Source organism: Emydura macquarii, unplaced genomic scaffold (genome assembly GCF_026122565.2).
Source record: "Emydura macquarii macquarii isolate MOO-44397 ecotype Brisbane River unplaced genomic scaffold, CSIRO-AGI_Emac_v2 contig_18, whole genome shotgun sequence".
NCBI classification, from domain to species: domain Eukaryota; kingdom Metazoa; phylum Chordata; order Testudines; family Chelidae; genus Emydura; species Emydura macquarii.
In genome coordinates this window covers 5,802,805-5,821,466 of record NW_027130155.1, presented here as the reverse complement: position 1 = coordinate 5,821,466, position 18,662 = coordinate 5,802,805, and the positions used below count along the sequence as shown (strand labels likewise).

Below are 18,662 nucleotides of genomic sequence, written 5' to 3'. Positions count from 1 at the left end.
AATTTACTTCAATTCTGTGTGCCTTTATCTACCTGTCCCCTTCCATCCTTTGTGTGTCTTCTCTATTTAGAATGCAAAACACTTCAGGGCAGGAACTATTTATCTTACATATTTATATGACACTTGTTACCGTAATATCTGAGCACCTCACAGTCCTTAATGTATTTATCCTCACAACACTCCTGTGAGACTGGGTAGTGCCATTTTGCAGATAGGAAACTGAGGCATAGAGCGGTTAAGTGATTTGTCCAAGGTCACACAATGAGTCTGTGGCAGAGCAGGGAACTGAATCAGATCTCCTAAGGCCTAGGCTAGTACCATAACTATCCTCTCCCTGTCTGAGCTGTCTCTTACTATGTGTATACAGGACCTGGCCTATATCAGTTGTGGTTACTAGGCACTACTGTAATACAAATAATAAACAGTAATAGTCTAATTGGAGTTGAGATGCAACAGAAGGGGGAGAAATGGAGGACAAGGATAACAACAAAAAATATTAATGCACTTACATAGGTTACTTATTTCACAGCTTGATGGTTGCTGATGATAAGTGTATTTATTAATAGTATGGGGTAGCAGCTGCATGAAGTTGGGTGGGTTTTGCCAAATTTCTCATTGAGTTTTTGAGGATTTGAGCCTGAAATGCTAAGGAAACTCCACTTTCCTCAAAACCCCTTCAAAATGAAATTGCAGAAATTCACACTCGTGGAGTTTTACCACTGTCATACCACCCAGGAAAAATAAATTACTAAAAAGAAGTGTGTTTGAACAGTGAGAACTTCATAAGATTTGATCACTAAAGTACAAGAGGAAGATCCATAGAGGTTTAAGCTTCCTAAAATCTTTCTAATAGCTCTTGAACAATGTTGGAAAACTTTACTACTAATGCAAGCTTCACATTCTGTTTTCTAAATGCTAATTTCCAGGTAGGTGGATTATGTAGACATCTGAGTATGGGTAAGCTTAGTTAGTCAATTCAAAGTCTGCAGATTTATTTCTTGACCAATCTTCCCTCCTTTCCTATTCACTATTGCACTGTTCACCATCTAACTGGAAGGAGCAAATCTCCTCAATATTGATTGTATGCTAGAGCACACTCAGAGCTCTCTGGAGATCATGTGTGCCAATTCCACACTAGATCTAATCTTCAACTGGATGGGTGGCATTTTAAAATGCAGCACTGTGCTAATGGAGAACCATGTGAAAGTTACTAATGCAATACAAAAGTTATGTTTGCTAATCACAGTGTTTTCCATGTTATGTTTCTGACTTGCTATTACATTTAACCTTGCAGTCTGCATTGCAGCAAAACATACTTTGACATCTCTGCAGGAATCAAATTATTCTCAGAGGACACCGTTTTTGTCTTTTCTGCTTATGCTGAATTGAATAGCTATATTGCATTAGCCTTTTAAAATGTATCAGATCTAAAACTGTTTTTGCCCTATACAAAATCTTGATGTTACAGACTGATGAGGTTCAGAGGTCAGTGTAAGCAGCAAATGTGTATAATGTGGACTGCATGCTCATCTGAATAATCTACTGAATAATGTGCATGAGTCTTGTGCAAATCTTTGGTTAAGAGTGACAGCATTTCACAGCAAAGATTTTGTTACTGAAGGAAAAACAGGTTAAGGAATTTAATAATTAAGTTGTCTAGCAAAGCTGAGAGAAATACTTGACATCATGAAACTGCTTGTGAAGTCTAAAAATAGCTTTTCTTCTAAGCACTGTGCCATGTTTATTTTATAGCAGTTTATGAAGATAGCAGAACAAAGCTACTGAGCACAACAGACAATATAATTTTAAAATATTTTACAGTACATCAATTAAATATTTCTCTAGTTTTCTTCATACGTTAGGTACAATATGTGAATCAGTCTTAGAATATAGGGCTAGCATAATATTCCAAGAAGCATAAGCTGATTCTTTTCAAAATAGATTCCTAAAGTTAGGCTTCTACTATTTAGATACCCAGAGATAAGTGGGTGCTTTTCCAAATTTGAGCACTCAGCAGCTTCCATGAAAGTCAAGTGCTGAGCACCTTTTAAAAAAAATCTTGGCCCCAGTGTTTCCACGTGTTCTATAACAAAATTGTTGAAAATCAAAACTGAACTACACTTGTGTTAGTCTGCCTCTCATTTTATATATTGTAACTATGGCCTTACATAAATACTAAAAATGGAATAGTAATTTGTTTCCAGGGCAAGCTGCTAGGTTTGAAAGAGCGTCCATTTAAATCCATATCATTCCATAATTATGCTGTGATGTATCTTTTGAAGTGTGGCTATGCTCTAAGAAGGGAATGTAAAGGGAATTGTGAGGTTCCATGACTGGTGTGTCTCAATGATTTCCTTATCCAGAAATGGCCAACACAAAATGAGTTTGGTGCTGTCAGTCTATTTCCCAGGAGACAGGTATCCACATAACAAAACCATCACAACTAGCACCCTTGCTGACAATCTTAGCAGAGAACCCAGTGACAACCCCTTCATCCCATGATGAATCTCCAGGGTGGTTATGAGGACATTGGTGGGACAGTGAAGTAATGCTTGCACAGCTGCTGTTCTGCAGATGAAGCACTGCATATAATCAAATGTAAAGATTTAAAAAGAAATACACTGCAAGAACATTGAACTCCAAACTTGGAAAAGCACTGGAACATGAAGATTAATGATCCTAATCCTTCGCTCCTTACTTATGTTCTTCCATTGGAGTCACTGAGTTTACTCACAAGTGTCCTATAGGATTGATCCCTATGGGCCAGATTTTATGTGACTCTTAAATGGATACATTGTTGAAATCAATGGAATTACTTGAGGAGTAATGCACTACTCAGTGTGAGCAAGAGTGTCAGAATTGGGCCCCTCACATCCATTGTTCCCTGTCAGTTATATCTAACTGCCTGTGTAATGGGATAATCACAAGAGTTTATTTCCTGGTGATACATTAATAAGCATCCTGGTGTCCCAGACCTCTTCTCTGGCTTTACAGTTGGTACTTAGAACCAATAAAAATACCACCCACCAATTACTATGAGAGAATGTTTTTATTGCACCATAATTCATGTAACATTTGGGAGGTGAAGAGGTATTTTCTTGATCCTTTGCCATACTTCATTATTTAAAAGTAAACCTACAATGCAATCTGAAATGCATCAGGTGTCTCTTGATAAATCGTCTTAACTTATTCCCCTTCTGCTGCTGAAACACCAACATTTCTTTTCCTGTCAGTTTTGAAGTTGAAATCACATCTGTTAATAATTCCAGTTTGAAATGTCAGCAGAGGTGTTTTTGGAACAAATTGGTAAATTAAACAGTAATAAGTCACCAGAACCAGATGGTATTCACCAAAGAGTTCTGAAGTAACTTGAATATAATATGGCAGAACTACTAACTGTGGTATGTAAGCAATCACTTAAATCAGTCTCTTTATCAAATGACTAATGGGCAGCTAATGTGATGCCGAATTTTAAAAAAGACTCCAGAGGTGATCTGGCAATTACAGGCTAGTAAGCGTAACTTCAGTACTTGGCAAAATGGTTGAAACTATAGTAAAGAACAGAATTATCAGACACACAAATGAACACAAAGTGCTGGGGAGGAGTTAACATGTTTTTTGTAAAGGGAAGTCATGACTCACCAATCTATTAGAATTCTTTGATGGTGTCAACAAACATGGACAAGGTTGATCCAGTGCCCATATAGTGTACTTGGAGTTTCAGAAAGTCTTTGACAAAGACAAAGCCTTTCACTAAAGGCTCTTAAGCAAAGTAGGCCAGTCATGAGATGAGAGGGAAGATCCTCTGATGGATTAGTAACTGGCTAAAACATAGGAAACAAAGGGTAGGAATAAATGGTTGGTTTTCACAGTGGAAAGAGGTAAATAGCGGTGTCCCCTAGGGACCTATTAGGTGACCGGTGCTGTTCAACACATTCAGAAATGATGTGGAAAAAGGGGTAAACAGTGAGATGGCAACATTCACCGATGTTACAAAATTACTCAAAATAGCTAAGTCCAAAGCTGACAGTGAAGAGTTACAAAGGGATCTCACAAAACTGGGTATTGGGCAACAAAATGGCAGATGAAATTCAATGTTGATATATACAAAATAATGCACATTGAAAAACATAATCCCAGCTATACATACAAAATGATGGGGGGGTCTAAGTTAATTGTTACCATTCAAGAAAATTATATTGGAGTCATTGTGGAAAGTCCTTTGAAAAATTTCTGCTCTATGTGCAGCAGCAGTCAAAAAAGCAAACAGAAAGTTAGGAACCATTAGGAAAGGGATAGATAGTCAGACAGAAGATATCATAATACCACTCTATAAATCCATGGTATGCTCACCCCTTGGATATTGCATGCAGTTCTGGTTGCTCCATCTCAAAATAGATATATTAAAATTGGAAAAAGTACAGAGAAGGGTAATGAAAATAATTAGGGGCATGGATCAGTTGCCATTAAAAAGACTGGTACTATTCAATTTAGAAAAGAGGTGACTAAGGGGGGATATGATAGAGGTCTATAAAATCATGAATGGTGTAGAGGAAAAAGTGTTATTTTCTTCTTTACATAACACAAGAACCAGGGGTCATCCAATGAAATTAATAAGCAACACTTTTTAAAACAAAAGCATAATATTATAGATATTACTATTTTTATCCAGCAAATTGCAAACCTTATTACCATCTAAGCAGCAAAAATGTCTCTTTCATCTGTTCTTCTTATAAAGGGCATAAAAATTTAGGCCTGGACTTTAAAAAATGACTAGTGATTTGGGGAGTTCTCGATTTTTGGGTGTCCCACTTGAAACACCTTGAAGGGGCCTGATTTTCAAAGGGTAGATGTGGTCTTATATGAGTATTTCTGAAGTTTCAGTATTTAAAAGGTATACTATAGGTATACTATAGCACATAGTTTCTCAACCTGTGGTATGCGTACCCCTGGGGGTACGTGAGACACAGGCAGGGGGTACCTGGGGGAAAAAGAGTGAAGGGGAGGTGGGCGGCAGCTGCCAACTTCTGGGGGAGGCGGGCAGCAGCCCCCCCGCTTCCGGCTCAGGCACAGCTCCCAGCTGTGAGGCAGGTGGCAGCTGCTAGCTTCCGAGGAAGGCAGGCAGCAGCACCTCGCTTCTCGCCGGGTACCAGGTGGGAGCCCGGTGGCAGCCTCTTGCATCTCACGAGCTGGGCTCACAGCTGGGTGGCAGCCACTCGCACCCCAGCTCCAAGCCGAGGGACAGCCTCCAGCGCCCCGGCTTGAAGGTGGTCAGCAGCCACCTGCCCACATTCCTGGGTCCTAGCCAGCGCGGAAGCCTCCTCTGCCCCAGCTCGGATTGGGTGGCAATTGCCCACCTGATGGGCTGGCAGCCAGGCAGCAGCCCCCCTCCCTGGCTCAAAGCCCACTGCTCAGAAAACTTGTCAATTTCACTATTCTAGCTGAGCAGTGAAATTGACAACTATGACAGTCCCAGATTTCACCAGTTACCCTCTTTTCCTGTCTCTCTCTCACCCCTTCCTCCTTTCAAATCTATGGCAAAAAATTTGGCATGGTGCTTTATATTTCCAGCACTGGCATGCCGCTCAATGGCCAACATCACCTCTAGTCCAGGTACATACTTGAGTTGCGCACCCCTGGTGTAAAGGTGGTAACTCTACCCACAATAGATCTGACATCTGTCATATAACAGCCTTATATACTCAGTCCTTCTTCCAACATATGGCTCCCATTAGTCTGTCAATATAAAATCCTGTGGAAAATTGAGTGTTGGGGTACTTATTAAAATTTTCAGAAGTTAGAGGGTACTTGCTACTTAAAAGGTTGAGAAACACTGCTAGAGCACACAGACATATATGACTTAATCCAAAGCCCACTGAAATCAGTGGAGAGCTCCCATTGATTCCAATGGTCTTTTGGATCATGCCCACACTATGAAGTTGGGATTACTGTTTATTATGCTTAACAGTTCATTGTAGTTATTTTTTTCCTCCCTCATACTTGTATCTTGTCATTACCTTAGACCAAACGTAGTCAATAGATGGACCATGGGCAAATCCAGATTGCCAGACATTTGAAGGAACCCCAAAATATTTTTATTTATTTATTTTATTATTATTATTATTATTATTGGTTTTTTTATTATTATTTTCTCGAGTCTGAACCTTGACTGTACCTTGACCAAGAAATTTGGACCTTGACAAAAAATAATTGACTACTCGTGTCCTAGATTGAGAGCTCCCTGGGGCAGAGATTCACTTATTTTTGTGTTTGTAAGGCATCTGGCACAATGGGACTCTGATCTCACTTGGGACCTCTAGGTGGTATTGTAATACAAATCAGAAATGATAAAAACCAAACTACAGTTGTACAAATAAACAAATTAAGCCCACATTGTTAGAGCCCTGCACAGATACATAAATATGGATCCACATATGATCCACATCCATGGTAATCATCTTACTGCGGACCGCTATCCACAGTATGGTGATCTGCATTCGCAGCTCTGGGGCCCCCAAACACTTCCAGGCAGCTTCCCATGCTGATCGGCATGCAGGAGAGCCCCACGGAACTGCTGACTGGTGGCCAGCAGGAGAGCATGCAGGACTCCCATGCCTGCCACCAATCAGCTGTTCCGCAGGGGCTCTCCTGCCCGCCACCAATCAGCTGTGCCATGGGGACTCCCCTGCCCACCACCCCCCAGAGCTGCCTGGGAGCTTAAATTCATGACTTCGGTAGACACTGAGACCTGGTCTACCCTAGAGAGTTTTGTCAACAAAAGGAGACTTTTGTCGACAAAACAATCCTGGTGTACACACTGCAACCACCCTTTTGTCTAAAAAACTGCCCTGTCAACAAACTAAAACCACCTTGACAAAGGCTTTTGTCGGCAGAGGTAGCGCGACACAGTGTCCGTGTAGACACTGTGTTCCCTTAGAGCAGGGGTGGGGAACGTCCGGCCCGCGGGCCGTATAAGGCCCGCAAAATCATTTGGTCCGGCCTACGGGCCGTCCGAAATCAGTTGGTCTGGCCCTGGCGGTGGGGGGGAATTCAGCGGCGGCGAGCGGTAGCTGCCCATTGCTTCCAAGCATCCTGGGTGTCAGTGGGGCTGCAGCCGCCCAGGCCTGGGCTTGCAGCTCAGCAGCTGCAGCCCTGCTGGCAGCCTGGTTGGGAAGCCATGGGTGACTGCTGCCTGGCTGCGACCCTGGCGCTGGTGACTACAGCCCCGCTGGCACCCGGGATGCTGACAAGCCGTGCATGGCTGCAGCCAGCTGGCAGCCTGGGCACGGGTGGCTGCAGCTCCGCTGGTGGCCAGAGCTTAGGCGGCTGCCTCCCAGCTCCTGGCTGTGAACTTGGACCAGGCAAGTCCCTGCGTCCTGGCTGGGATCGGTAGTGGTTGGGGGACAGCCAGGAGCCAAGAGATGGCTCTCCCAGCTCCCCCCACACTGCCCCTTAGGCCGGTGGAAGTGGTTCTAGTGAGGACGCCCTCCACCGACCCGATAGCAGTGTGGACATCAGCCACCACTATGGTGGCTGAAAGTCGACATATCTTATGTCAACAAATTTCTGTAGTGTAGACATAGCCTGAAACTCTCTGACTGAATAGAGACACACTGGATTAAGGATTTACAGTGTATTTACAACAATCTATAACCCACTAACAACACTCCCCCCACCTACTCTCCAGCTGCTTCCCCACCTTTCCTCCCTATGACTGGAGGGGAGTTAATGGGCCACTTCACCTTGACTGGTCCCTTGAAATACTGTTAACTAATTATGCTAAAACAATCTATTCCATGTATTTAGCTGTAACACGCTGAGTAAGTTTCCCAGACCTGAAGAACTCTGTGTAAACTCAAAAGCTTCTCTCTCTCACCAACAGAAGTTGGTCCAATAAAAGATATTACCTCATCCACTTGGGAGAACTATCACAAATTACTGAATTTTGCAAATTAGTAAGTGAACAAACAATTACAAATTAAAGAGTCAGCTATAAAAAGTGGTCCAATAAAAGATATTACCTCACCCACCTTGTCTTTTTAATATCCTGGGACTAACAGAGCTACACCACTGCATAGGGCTCCCAGTTATTCGGGCAAATTAACTTTGTCAACTAAAGAGGAGACAATGTCCATTTAAAACTGACTTATTCTAACATGGGTATACACAACCTATTTTCAGATGAATGTCTTCATGGTAAACTGGAATGCACATTAGAGATAAAATCTTGGCTGCATTTAAATCAGTGGCAAAATTCCAATTGACTTCTTTGGGGCCAGGATTTCACCTGATAAGTATACTGATTCTAGTGAATATAGTTTTACTTATTTATTTCATTAGTATTACATTGCCTGTGTGTTGACCTTTTAAAAAAAATTGGCCGAATATTTTCATGTTATAGATACTCTTTTTGTGTGCCTGATGATGCTAATTTTGATGACTTTTCCCTTTTGAATTTAGGTTGTAAGCTTCACTGTTAAAGTTAATCCATTTAAAAATTGTTTTCCTTTCTTCCACAGTGGCCATATTGTGTTAATCCCAGAGTTCAGTCTTCCTTTGGAGTACTACTTAATTCCATTCCTAATTATCGTGGGAATCTGCCTTATACTCATTGTCATATTTATGGTAGGTGTTGCTCTTTTAATAACCCTTTTCCCCTGAACAAAAACAAAACAAAAAATTACAGGATTGTGGCCAACTGAAATGAGTATGGCCCAATATGCTTATTTAAAATAACAAATAAACAAAGAGAGTTTCAGGTAGTTTCTAAACAGATTGTATTCACCTTCAAACCTTTTGTCATTTAGTTTATGGTAAGAACTCCTGCCAGCACCCTCCACACCACAATACTTCTTTTCTTCTATTTATTAGTCACCAATCTGCTTTGTTTAAAGGGAATCAAAGCCATAGCAGGATCCCCACAAAATGAATGTGTCTTCCATGTTAACTGTCTTTAAAGGACTGTTCTAGATCAATGAAGGAAAGGAGCTGCAGTAGCCAGCAAGTGTACTAAGTTGAGTGTCATCCTAGGACCCAGTTGCATAGGGAATATCACCACTAATTCCCTCTTATTGGAGACCAGTGATGTGCTGCAAATGTTTTAACAAGGAGCTTAAACAAAAATATTTCCCCTTAACCTGTGATAGATCCTGTGTCCCAATAGGACGTGTGAGGGACTGAGGAAACTATTCATTTAAATAAAAATACTTTTCTCTATCTTTCTCTCTGATGTACCTATCTTTATAGTATCTAACTATAACAAAAGACAACCATCAACTCCAGTTGCCAAGCATATTAAGTACCTCATGCTGGGAATATTTTTATTTTGTTCCTGCAAAATATCCTGAGTTGATTGATAGTCTAGCAGAGTGTTCAACCTTGGGCTTAGGGTGAAGATCTTATTAGAAGAACTGGGGTGGGGAGAGCCTTCCCTGTGAATAATTTTGTACAATACCTGCCATCTGGTGCAATCTGGTACATTGCAAAAAACAAAAGGATTGCTCTTCAGAAACATATTCACGAGTCCCAGGGATAAGTCGTCTGTGGCAGGGATGATTTAGCAGTGTACAGGTAGGGGTGAACTCCATCAGAAGCAGGGAAACCATTTCAAGCTTCCTGTCAGTTTGGCTGAAAAACTTTAATAAGGGCTCCTGAGGGTATGTCTATACTGCTGCTAGAAGCTCCTGAACAGACAGACTTATTTGTAGGGCCTGAGCTAATATGCTAAAAATAGCAGTGTGGACATTGCAACTCAGGGTCTCAAGCCCATGCAACCTCCCCTAGGCTTGAGACCTGAGCTGCAGTCCAAGCCACAACATCCACCCTACTATTTTTTGTGCCCTAGTGTGAACCCCACTAATACAAGTCTGTCTACCCAAGCTGGAAGGATTGCTCCCACCTGCAGTGTAGACATACCCTTAGAGTCCCCTCAAACACATCATTGCTCCTCTCAAAGAACTGTGCTGGAGTGTACTTATGATTTGAATATGAACTTTTCAATCCACTTGTCAGCAAGACTCTTCACCCTGGACTACACTACAGAGTTAGGTCGATGGAAAGCAGCTTACATTGACCTAACTCCGTAAATGTCTACACTAAAATTTCACTCCTGCCAACGTAACTCACCTGCTACACTGACTGACCCACTTCCACAAGAGGCGTAGAGTCAATGTCGATGTAGTTAGGTAAACACAGTGTCAGTGTAGACATTGCGTTGCTTACATCGACTTCTGCTGGCTTTCAGAAGCCATCCCACAATGCCCCACACTGACGGTTCTATTGGTGCAAGCACTTCTGGTGAGGACGCACATCGCCAACTCAAAGAGCCAAGTGTAGACACACATAAGCGATGTACTTACTGCAGTGGCTATATGCCGATGTAAATTAGATCAACTTAATTTTGTGTGTAGACATGACCTTCAACTGGGTGAGTTACTCAGGTGTAAACTCAGAGACTCACTCCCTAGCTGTTCTCTAACTGATAAGTGTCTTTTGGTCATTCATAATTCTCCTTTCCCATAAGAACCAGCTTCCACATCAAATGCACTATGGTGTTTTTTTACAACTCTTTCAGTGATGACTCATGCTACACTGACAGTTATTTTATTTATTTTGAATTATAATCCACATTTTAAAAGTGCCTATGCTTGGATGTAGGCATCTTTGGCACCATTAAAACTGTAGTGACTGCCTTTCCTCTTCTCAAATCCAGAGAGTAAGAAAATAACTAACCAGAGATTACCTCAAATCCAAACAATACATTGCCTTATCCACAGACACTAACCCTCATCATACCCTTCTTGCCTCAATAGCCTGGGTAAATAGATAGTGCAGTGTATCCTGAAGGTCAACAGAGTCAGGCTACTTCAAGCCAACAGATGAGTAAATTCCATAGTTGTGGCGCCCTCATGGAGAATGCTCTATGAACAGCCTCTTCTCTTAAGCTCTCAGTGCTCCAGTTCAGGCAACTCTGCTCAGTGCGAAGCTGCGGTCAAAAAAGCAACCAAGATGTTAGGGTGCATAAGGAATGAGATAGAGAATAATACAGAAACTATTATAATAGTATTATGTAAATCAGTGGCACAAAATTTAGATCTCATCTAGAATACTGTGTGCAGTACTGGTCATCTCAGAAAAGATAGATAATAAAAAAAAGATTAGAGGGCATGAAAAAGCCCTTATATGAAGAAAGATTGTAAGATAAATAATGCTAATATTTTCAAAGGAGATGAATTAGAGGGGATATAAGAAAAATATTGATTTCAGTAGGGTGAGAATTTCACCCCAGGTTTCCATCATAGAATCCTAGAATCATAGAAGATTAGGGTTGGAAGGGACCTCAAGAGGTCATATAGTCCAACCCCCTGCTTAAAGCAGCACCAACCCCAACTAAATCATCCCATCCAGGGCTTTGTCAAGATGGGCCTTAAAAACCTCTAAGGATGGAGATTCCACCTCCCTATGTAACCCATTCCAGTGCTTCATCATGGTTGCCTTATCAGTAGAGATACTTTCTTCTTCAAAGGTGTTTCTTCATGCCTCCTTGTAGATTTTTATTACCAGTTCAGCTGCTCATAATCCATTTTGGTGTTAGGACAACTTCAAAGCTTCCTTTTGCACTTCAAGGGAGTCTTCTTTAGGGCAAGAAAGTAACTTCTTTATAGACTGATCTGATCAACAAGGGACAAGACTGATTTAACAAAAACTAGGTTTAACTCATCAAAAGGCCACCTCTCTTTAGAACTGCAAGTAATGCCCTGACAGTGAAAATGACAGTTTTCTGCATCACAAATAACATAAACCATGTTACAGAAATTATATGCAGATTTTATACATTTCAGTGTTTGGGATGGCAGCAGAATCTCCAAGCAAAGGCCATACATACAAGTTGAATAATTTGTCCTTTTTAGGTCTGCCCTTTAAGTGCAGGACCTATTGGTATCAGTGTAGAAAAGGCCAATGCTCTGAATTAGCAGAGCTTCATAACAAGTATGTGGGAGAGTAGGACTGTGGTGCTCAAATGATACAATTGCTGAAATGAAAGCCCTATTCTGCATGCATGATTGTGAGTCCAAACAACGGTCTGTAGGAAAAAAAGTGCCTGGAAGTTGAGTCTCCAAAAAACAGAGTGATCTAAATAGGCTATAAATGCAAAGCAAAAATGGCATAGGGAGAGGATAAACAATTTCATTTTCCTCAGGGAAGAATTAAATTGCCATCAAAATTTCAGCTAAACTGTCGTAAAATAACCTATTTATAACATACATTATGTATTTTGTCTATCTTTGCATTATATATTTACATTAAACAAAAAGAGACACAGGTAGTTTTATAAGAATAGCATGGTCAGAAAATGAAAACAACTCCTTCAGTGTTTATCAGACTGCAAGGAAAATTAGCATTGTTTATACTACTAATATTCAACAGTGTTTATTGTGCCCTAAGCTAGCTAGCTGTACAGTCACTTCTGCTTTGGCTATAGAACTGTTACCATTATCAAAATGGTGAGCTCTGCAATTTTCTAAGTTGGATTGTTCAGTGTGTCTTTTAGCACCATCGTAGTTAAGGCTTTCTCATCATTTCCTTTCTAAATTTGGCCATGAAAATAATCTCAAAGTCAGGACATAGTAACAGACTAGAAATATCTGTGGGTCTGTAAGAAAAATAAGAAGGAATTATTCAGTGAGATGAAAGGGAGCAAGAAAGGAAGCAACAGCCTGAAGTTAGAAAAAGGAAAACTGAAGCTAGATGCTATGAATAAATTGCTACTAAGCAGGGAATAATCTGCCTGCGGAGTTAGTGGTGTAGAACCACTGCAAGTGAAAGCAGAGTCGTGCCCAATGAGCCATATTCTGCCATGACCACACCACCTGCAACCCCATTGACATGAGTCAGGTTGCTTCAGTGGGTTGTATGAGATGCAGCAAGCAGTTTGCCATTATTTCCTATTAAATTATTTTCTTGTGTAAATGTTATATACACTCAACTTTTAGTACCAGGGTCTCCTAGCCATTTTACTAGTGTAAAATTATTCTGCTTCACTGCTGTTTGTATGTATATGTCTTTGCCCTTGAGTCCAGATGGGGCAAAGATGGCTGTATGTTATTCCAGTCCTGGGGACAGTTCATCTTTGGCTAATTTAGAATGGTTGCTCACAAAACAAAACTGGCTATGTCTTTGCTCTTTTGCTGTCTTGACATAGTGTTTCCATCGTCTTATTTATGTCTGTCTGCTTCTTTCCAGATCACAAAATTTGTGCAAGATAGACACAGAGCAAGAAGGAATCGGCTTCGAAAAGATCAACTTAAGAAGCTTCCTGTACATAAATTCAAGAAAGGTAAGTGGATCTTTATTGTCTAAATAATCCAACTCCACTGGTCTTAAATATATACTAATAGCCAAATGGGATTTTTTTTATAGCTTTGAAAACCATTCTAAGGCGGTGGAGTTTGAAATGAAAGCACAGTCTAACAAAACAGATACTGGGGTCTGATCCTGCTCCCACTGAATTAGAGGGAGTTTTGACATTTGCTTCCATTGGAGCAGGAGCAGGCCTCACAGGTACTGTTGTGGTTTAGGGGTTACTTATGGTATTTTATACACCTCAAGGCCAGTGCTAAACTTAGGGTTATTTCTTATGTCCTGAAGGTTAACTATCAGTTCCTTCATGCTCCTTTGGCCCTTCCTCCTTTCTCTCACTGCATTAACAGTGACCACAACACAGTGTGTTGCCTTATTCAGTCGTGTGTCTAGAAACATAAGTATTTGTGGCAGGTAAGTTGCCCACTGTTTTGGAGGCTCTGCATAAGATGAACTAAATTGTGGGTATAATCTGCCCACTTTCCTGCAGGGTGTGCTGCTTTCCCTCCATTCACCCTAGTGCTCCTAGGAAGCCAGGGGATGTGAGCAGTTACAAATTTAATTTCAAAATATTTACTTCATATAGAGTTAATCACTAAAAGGTAGTCAAAATGATTAAACACACAGTGAGAAATTAAAGGACAATAATTTCTTTTATTCAGTGCAATAGAACAAGCCTTTGACAAGGTCCCTCACCAAAGGCTCTTAAGCAAAGTAAGTAGTTATGGGATAAGAGGAAAATCCTCTCATGGATCAGTAAGTGGTTAAAAGATAGGAAACAAAGGGTAGGAATAAACAGTCAGTTTTCAGAGTGGAGAGAGGTAAAGAGCAGGGTCCCTAAAGATCTGTACTGGGACCAGTGCTGTTCAATATATTCATAAATGATCTGGAAAAGGGGGTAAACAGTGAGGTGGCAAAGTTTGCTGATGATACAAAATTACTCAAGATCGCTGTCAGCTTTGGACTTAGCTAAGAATTACAAAAGAATCTCATGAAACTGGGTGACTGGACAAGAAAATGGCAGATGAAATTCAGTGTTGGATAAATGCAAAGTAATGCACATTGGAAAACATAATCCCAACTATACATATAAAATGATGGGGTCTAAATTAGCTGTTACCATTCAAGAAAAAGATCTCGGAGTCATTATGGATAGCTCTCTGAAAGTATCTGCTCAATGGCCAGCAGTAGTCAAAAAAGCTGACAGAATGCTAGGAACCATCAGAAAAGGCATAGATAATCGGACAGAAAATACCATACCACTCTATAAATCCATGGTACCGCTCACCCTTTGAATATTGTGTGCAGTTCTAGTAGCCCCATCTCAAAAAAAGATATATTAGAATTGGAAAAAATGACAGAAGTGCATCTAAAATGATTAGGGGAACTGAACAGCTTCCATATGAAGAGAGATTAAAAAGACTGGGACTGTTCAGTTTGCATAAGAGACTCAGGGGGATATGATCGACATCTATAAAATCATGAATAGTATGGTGAAAGTGACCAAGGAGATGTAATTTACCCTTTCACATAACACCGCAAACAAAGGTTACCCAATGAAATCAATGGGCAGCCAGTTTAAAACAAACATAAGGAAGTACTTCACACAACACTCCGTCAACCTGTGGAATTTGTTCCAGGAGATGTTGTGATGGCCAAAAATATAACTATGTTCAAAAAGAATTAGATAAGTACATGGAGGATAGATTCAGCAATGGCTATTAGCCAGGATGGTCAGGGATGCAACCCCATGCTCTGGGTATCCCTAAAATTCTGACCGCCAAAAGCTGGGACTGGCTGACGGGATGGATCATTCAATACATTGCCGTTCTGTTCATTCCTTCTGAAGCATCTGGCATCAGCCTCTTTCAGAAGACATGATACTAGGCTAGATGAACCATTGATCTGACACAGGATGGCCAGTCTTATTTGCTTAACAGCTGTCTCAAAAAGTCCTGTATGTTTTCATCTGCTTTTGAAGAAAAGGCGTATCTACTGCATACATCTTTATCTTTGGTCTTTTACACAGGCTATAATTTTGCCATCTAATAGTTCATTTGTACAAGCTATTACTAGGTACAAAAAGAAACAATTGAAGAGATTTTCATAACAATTAATGGCCACTGCAAACTTCATGTTAATGTGCAACATATTTGGGTGTGCAAAAGTATCACTTTAAGGATTGGTTTAGATTCAGGGACAGGGGCATACGGAGTTCTGTGCTATCCTTGATAATGTTCCTGCATTATTAATGACATTGTGATACTACCTGCAGAGCAGATGTTCAGTTTTAGAGTTTGTACAGTGTCACATGCAAAGTTGGTCTCCCTCATAAAAAAATTAATGAGGTTTTCACTTTACAGGGTTGAATGAACCTTGCTGTAATATTGTATTTCTCTGAGGTTAGAATTGGCTATAAAGGAGTGATGGAGAGCCAACAAGGCTAATATTAATTTCACTCCCTCTTAAGGATTCCTAATTAAAATCAGAAATATTAAGCTTGTTGGGTTTATTGCATTGTTCCACTGAAAACACAATTTAGTGTTTCTTTAAGCAAGTCAGTTCAAGGGGTTTATTGTTAATTATTTATTGTGCATATTTAGTGGGAGAGAAAGAGTGATGTCTAAGTACCACCACAGTTGTAAACATATCTCCTGTACCCAATCTATCTATTTGTAACTACCTGCTGTTTTCATGGTTCGCCTTGTTCTGCTCCCCATCCTCTTGTTTAATTGTTTTAATTTAGATTGTAAGCTTTTTAAGAAAGGGACTGTCTTCTTAGGAGGCTTTCTTGGAAAGGCAGGGTAGCACCATATGACAAGTCTAATTTGGAGAGGACTCAGAATGATCTATGCTCCCACAAATTTTCATTGGTTTTACTTGCTCAGGTGGATGGTGGCTGCTTCAGGTGACACCAGGATGAGACATTTCTCTCTTTTAGAGAGGCATAGTCATCTTTTCTTTGCAGTTACAAATGGTAACTACCTGATTTACATGCATAAATACAGTTTTTCTGTGCAGATTTGAGGTTTGGAAAGTGTATAGATTTGGAGTGCTCCAATTTAGAGGTTGAATTATGCTGCTTTGAACCCTTTCTAAATAAAGGCTTTTCAGAGGAGAAAGGGAAAAGCCTAAACTAAGTAGGAAACCCTGAATTGTTTAGGAGGAAGATAAGGGAGAAAGGGAGACAGGAACAATAATACTCAACATACGAGACAGCTGGGGTTCAAGAGCAGTGTAAAAAGAGTGAAACACACACAAGTGAAAGCAAAACTCCTAAGAAAACCTTCTTCTTTAATATAGATTCACCACTCTGTTACAATCACTACATAGTTTAAAACATTTAATATTTTGAAAAGAAACTATTTGTAAAAACTGAGTTTCTTTCAGTGCATGTACCTATTTGTGTGTGAATATTGCACACTTCATGCCATTCCCATCCAGAAAACATCCTGGGGCTGGCTACTTAGCTAACTCACTCTTGTATTTAGGGGAGCTGTTGTTAGTGACTACCAGGTATGGTGAGGAAGCACAAAACCTTGACATTCTCTGGTTAGCTTTTATCATATCTATGGCAAATGTACCCAGCATGTTGTGAGGAGACAAAACCCTTTCATATTTTTATAGAGCAGTCAAGCATCAGTGGATCATTTAAAAAATGTTTCTGTGGCAAAATGCCAACTGTGACAAACATACTGATCTCCTTATATAGCTCCCTTCCTTCCATACCAATCAGCATTATTAGGTGAGACCCAAGATCAAACCTGCAACTGAGCCATTGGAGCAACTTTATTTTTAAACTTTTGTTTTATGTCTGAGGTTATATATAGAAAATTTGGTTGTTCAGTATTGATTATAGCACTATCTGAAGCTACTGGAACCAGTTGTGCTCCATCCATGACACTCTCTGCACCCTGCATGATGTGACTCATAATGAATAATTATTAGTGTTAATCAGAGTATTAGAATGCAAAACTTACGTGTGAATATTTAGAATACCATTAAGAGTCTGCAATGGGCCATACTGAGCTATCTTATTAAAATTTATCACCGAGGAATACATAATGTATTGTCAGCTTTCACAGCCTTCTGCGGTTAGCTGATAATATATTTTTCAGGTTTTAAAGTAGACCTAGAGATCAGTAGCCTTCCGTTGTTGCTCAGCCCTCAGGCGCTGATCTCTCCACTCATGTAATGCCATGGAAGTCAATGGAGTTAGATCAAAGACGAATTTAGGCCTGGTCTACACTTACCTGGCGATTCAGCGGCAGTCGGCGAGAGTTACACAAGCTATGCAGAGTAGCTTGCGTAACTCCCGTCAACTACTGTGCTTTCCTTCTGTGCGGCGTATTCACTGCACTGTGCCGACAGGAGCCACGTTCCCGTCGACACAGCACTATGCCACTTAAGGGGGTGGTTTTACAGCGTCGACTTCTGGATCGATTGAGCGGGTCTTCACAGACTGCTCAATCGATCCAGAAAGGTCAATCTGCCACCGTCAGTGTAGACATACCCTCGGTCTCTTGTTTATTTTTCTTTTTTCCCCTAGTGGTTTAAAATTGACCAGCTCATATTTTCTTTAGAGTTGTATGTCAAACCTTTTGGATAGCTCTATAACTAAGATGTAGCTGGGGGAAAAAAAGAGATTTTTAAAAAATCCTAGAATTATATGGATTTAATTAAGGACCTGGTTCTCTTAGCCCATAAATCCTGAGCTAATTTTAGTCTGCAGGACAGGGTGTTGTGTTTGTTTGTTTTTAAAACACTCATAAGAATGGATCAGTTTAAAGAAAAAGAGCATAAGAAGAGCTGTGTAACAGATCCACAGATCTCTGTGGCTGAGTTGAGTAGCCTAGTTCTTATTTAGTTGTAGATAGATCTTTCATTTCCATCATGAGAAACAGAAGTCTTTATATCTGAAGGGGAAAATGCATCTCAGATGCAACCATTGATCTAAATGGAGCTTCCCCAGAGTTTAATTTGTGACTTAATCCCATCACACCATACTCATTTTCCTCTGTAGCCATTTAGAATCAGGCTGAGAATTTTCTAAGCAACTGGGCCTCAGTGTAGTTCAGGGCATCCCATGCTGAGTCTCCATTAGCAAAATGTTCAGAACTACCAAGTCTTGATACTGAAGGTCCCATCAGAGCTGATTAAAAGCAATTCCCCTTTACTCTATCTCCTAACAAACAAAAACTAGTGAATTAAGCACTCACCAGTAATAGCAACAATCACAAACAGCAGCACGAGCGAATCCAATGCAGCTATCATTTTTCTTTATGGTAGCTAATCCTCCTGAG

The 18,662-nt window shown here is 40.5% G+C and overlaps 1 protein-coding gene across 2 annotated transcripts in view; it reads left to right on the top strand.

Moving 5' to 3' along the window:
• Positions 1-18,662, top strand: part of RNF13 (ring finger protein 13) — a 105,400-nt gene that overhangs the window by 67,849 nt on the left and 18,889 nt on the right. For both annotated transcript variants that reach the window (XM_067553265.1, XM_067553351.1), the window contains 2 exons: positions 8,520-8,625; positions 13,243-13,336. In XM_067553265.1, the coding sequence (XP_067409366.1) occupies positions 8,520-8,625; positions 13,243-13,336 (200 nt within the window). The remainder of the gene's footprint in view (positions 1-8,519; positions 8,626-13,242; positions 13,337-18,662) is intronic.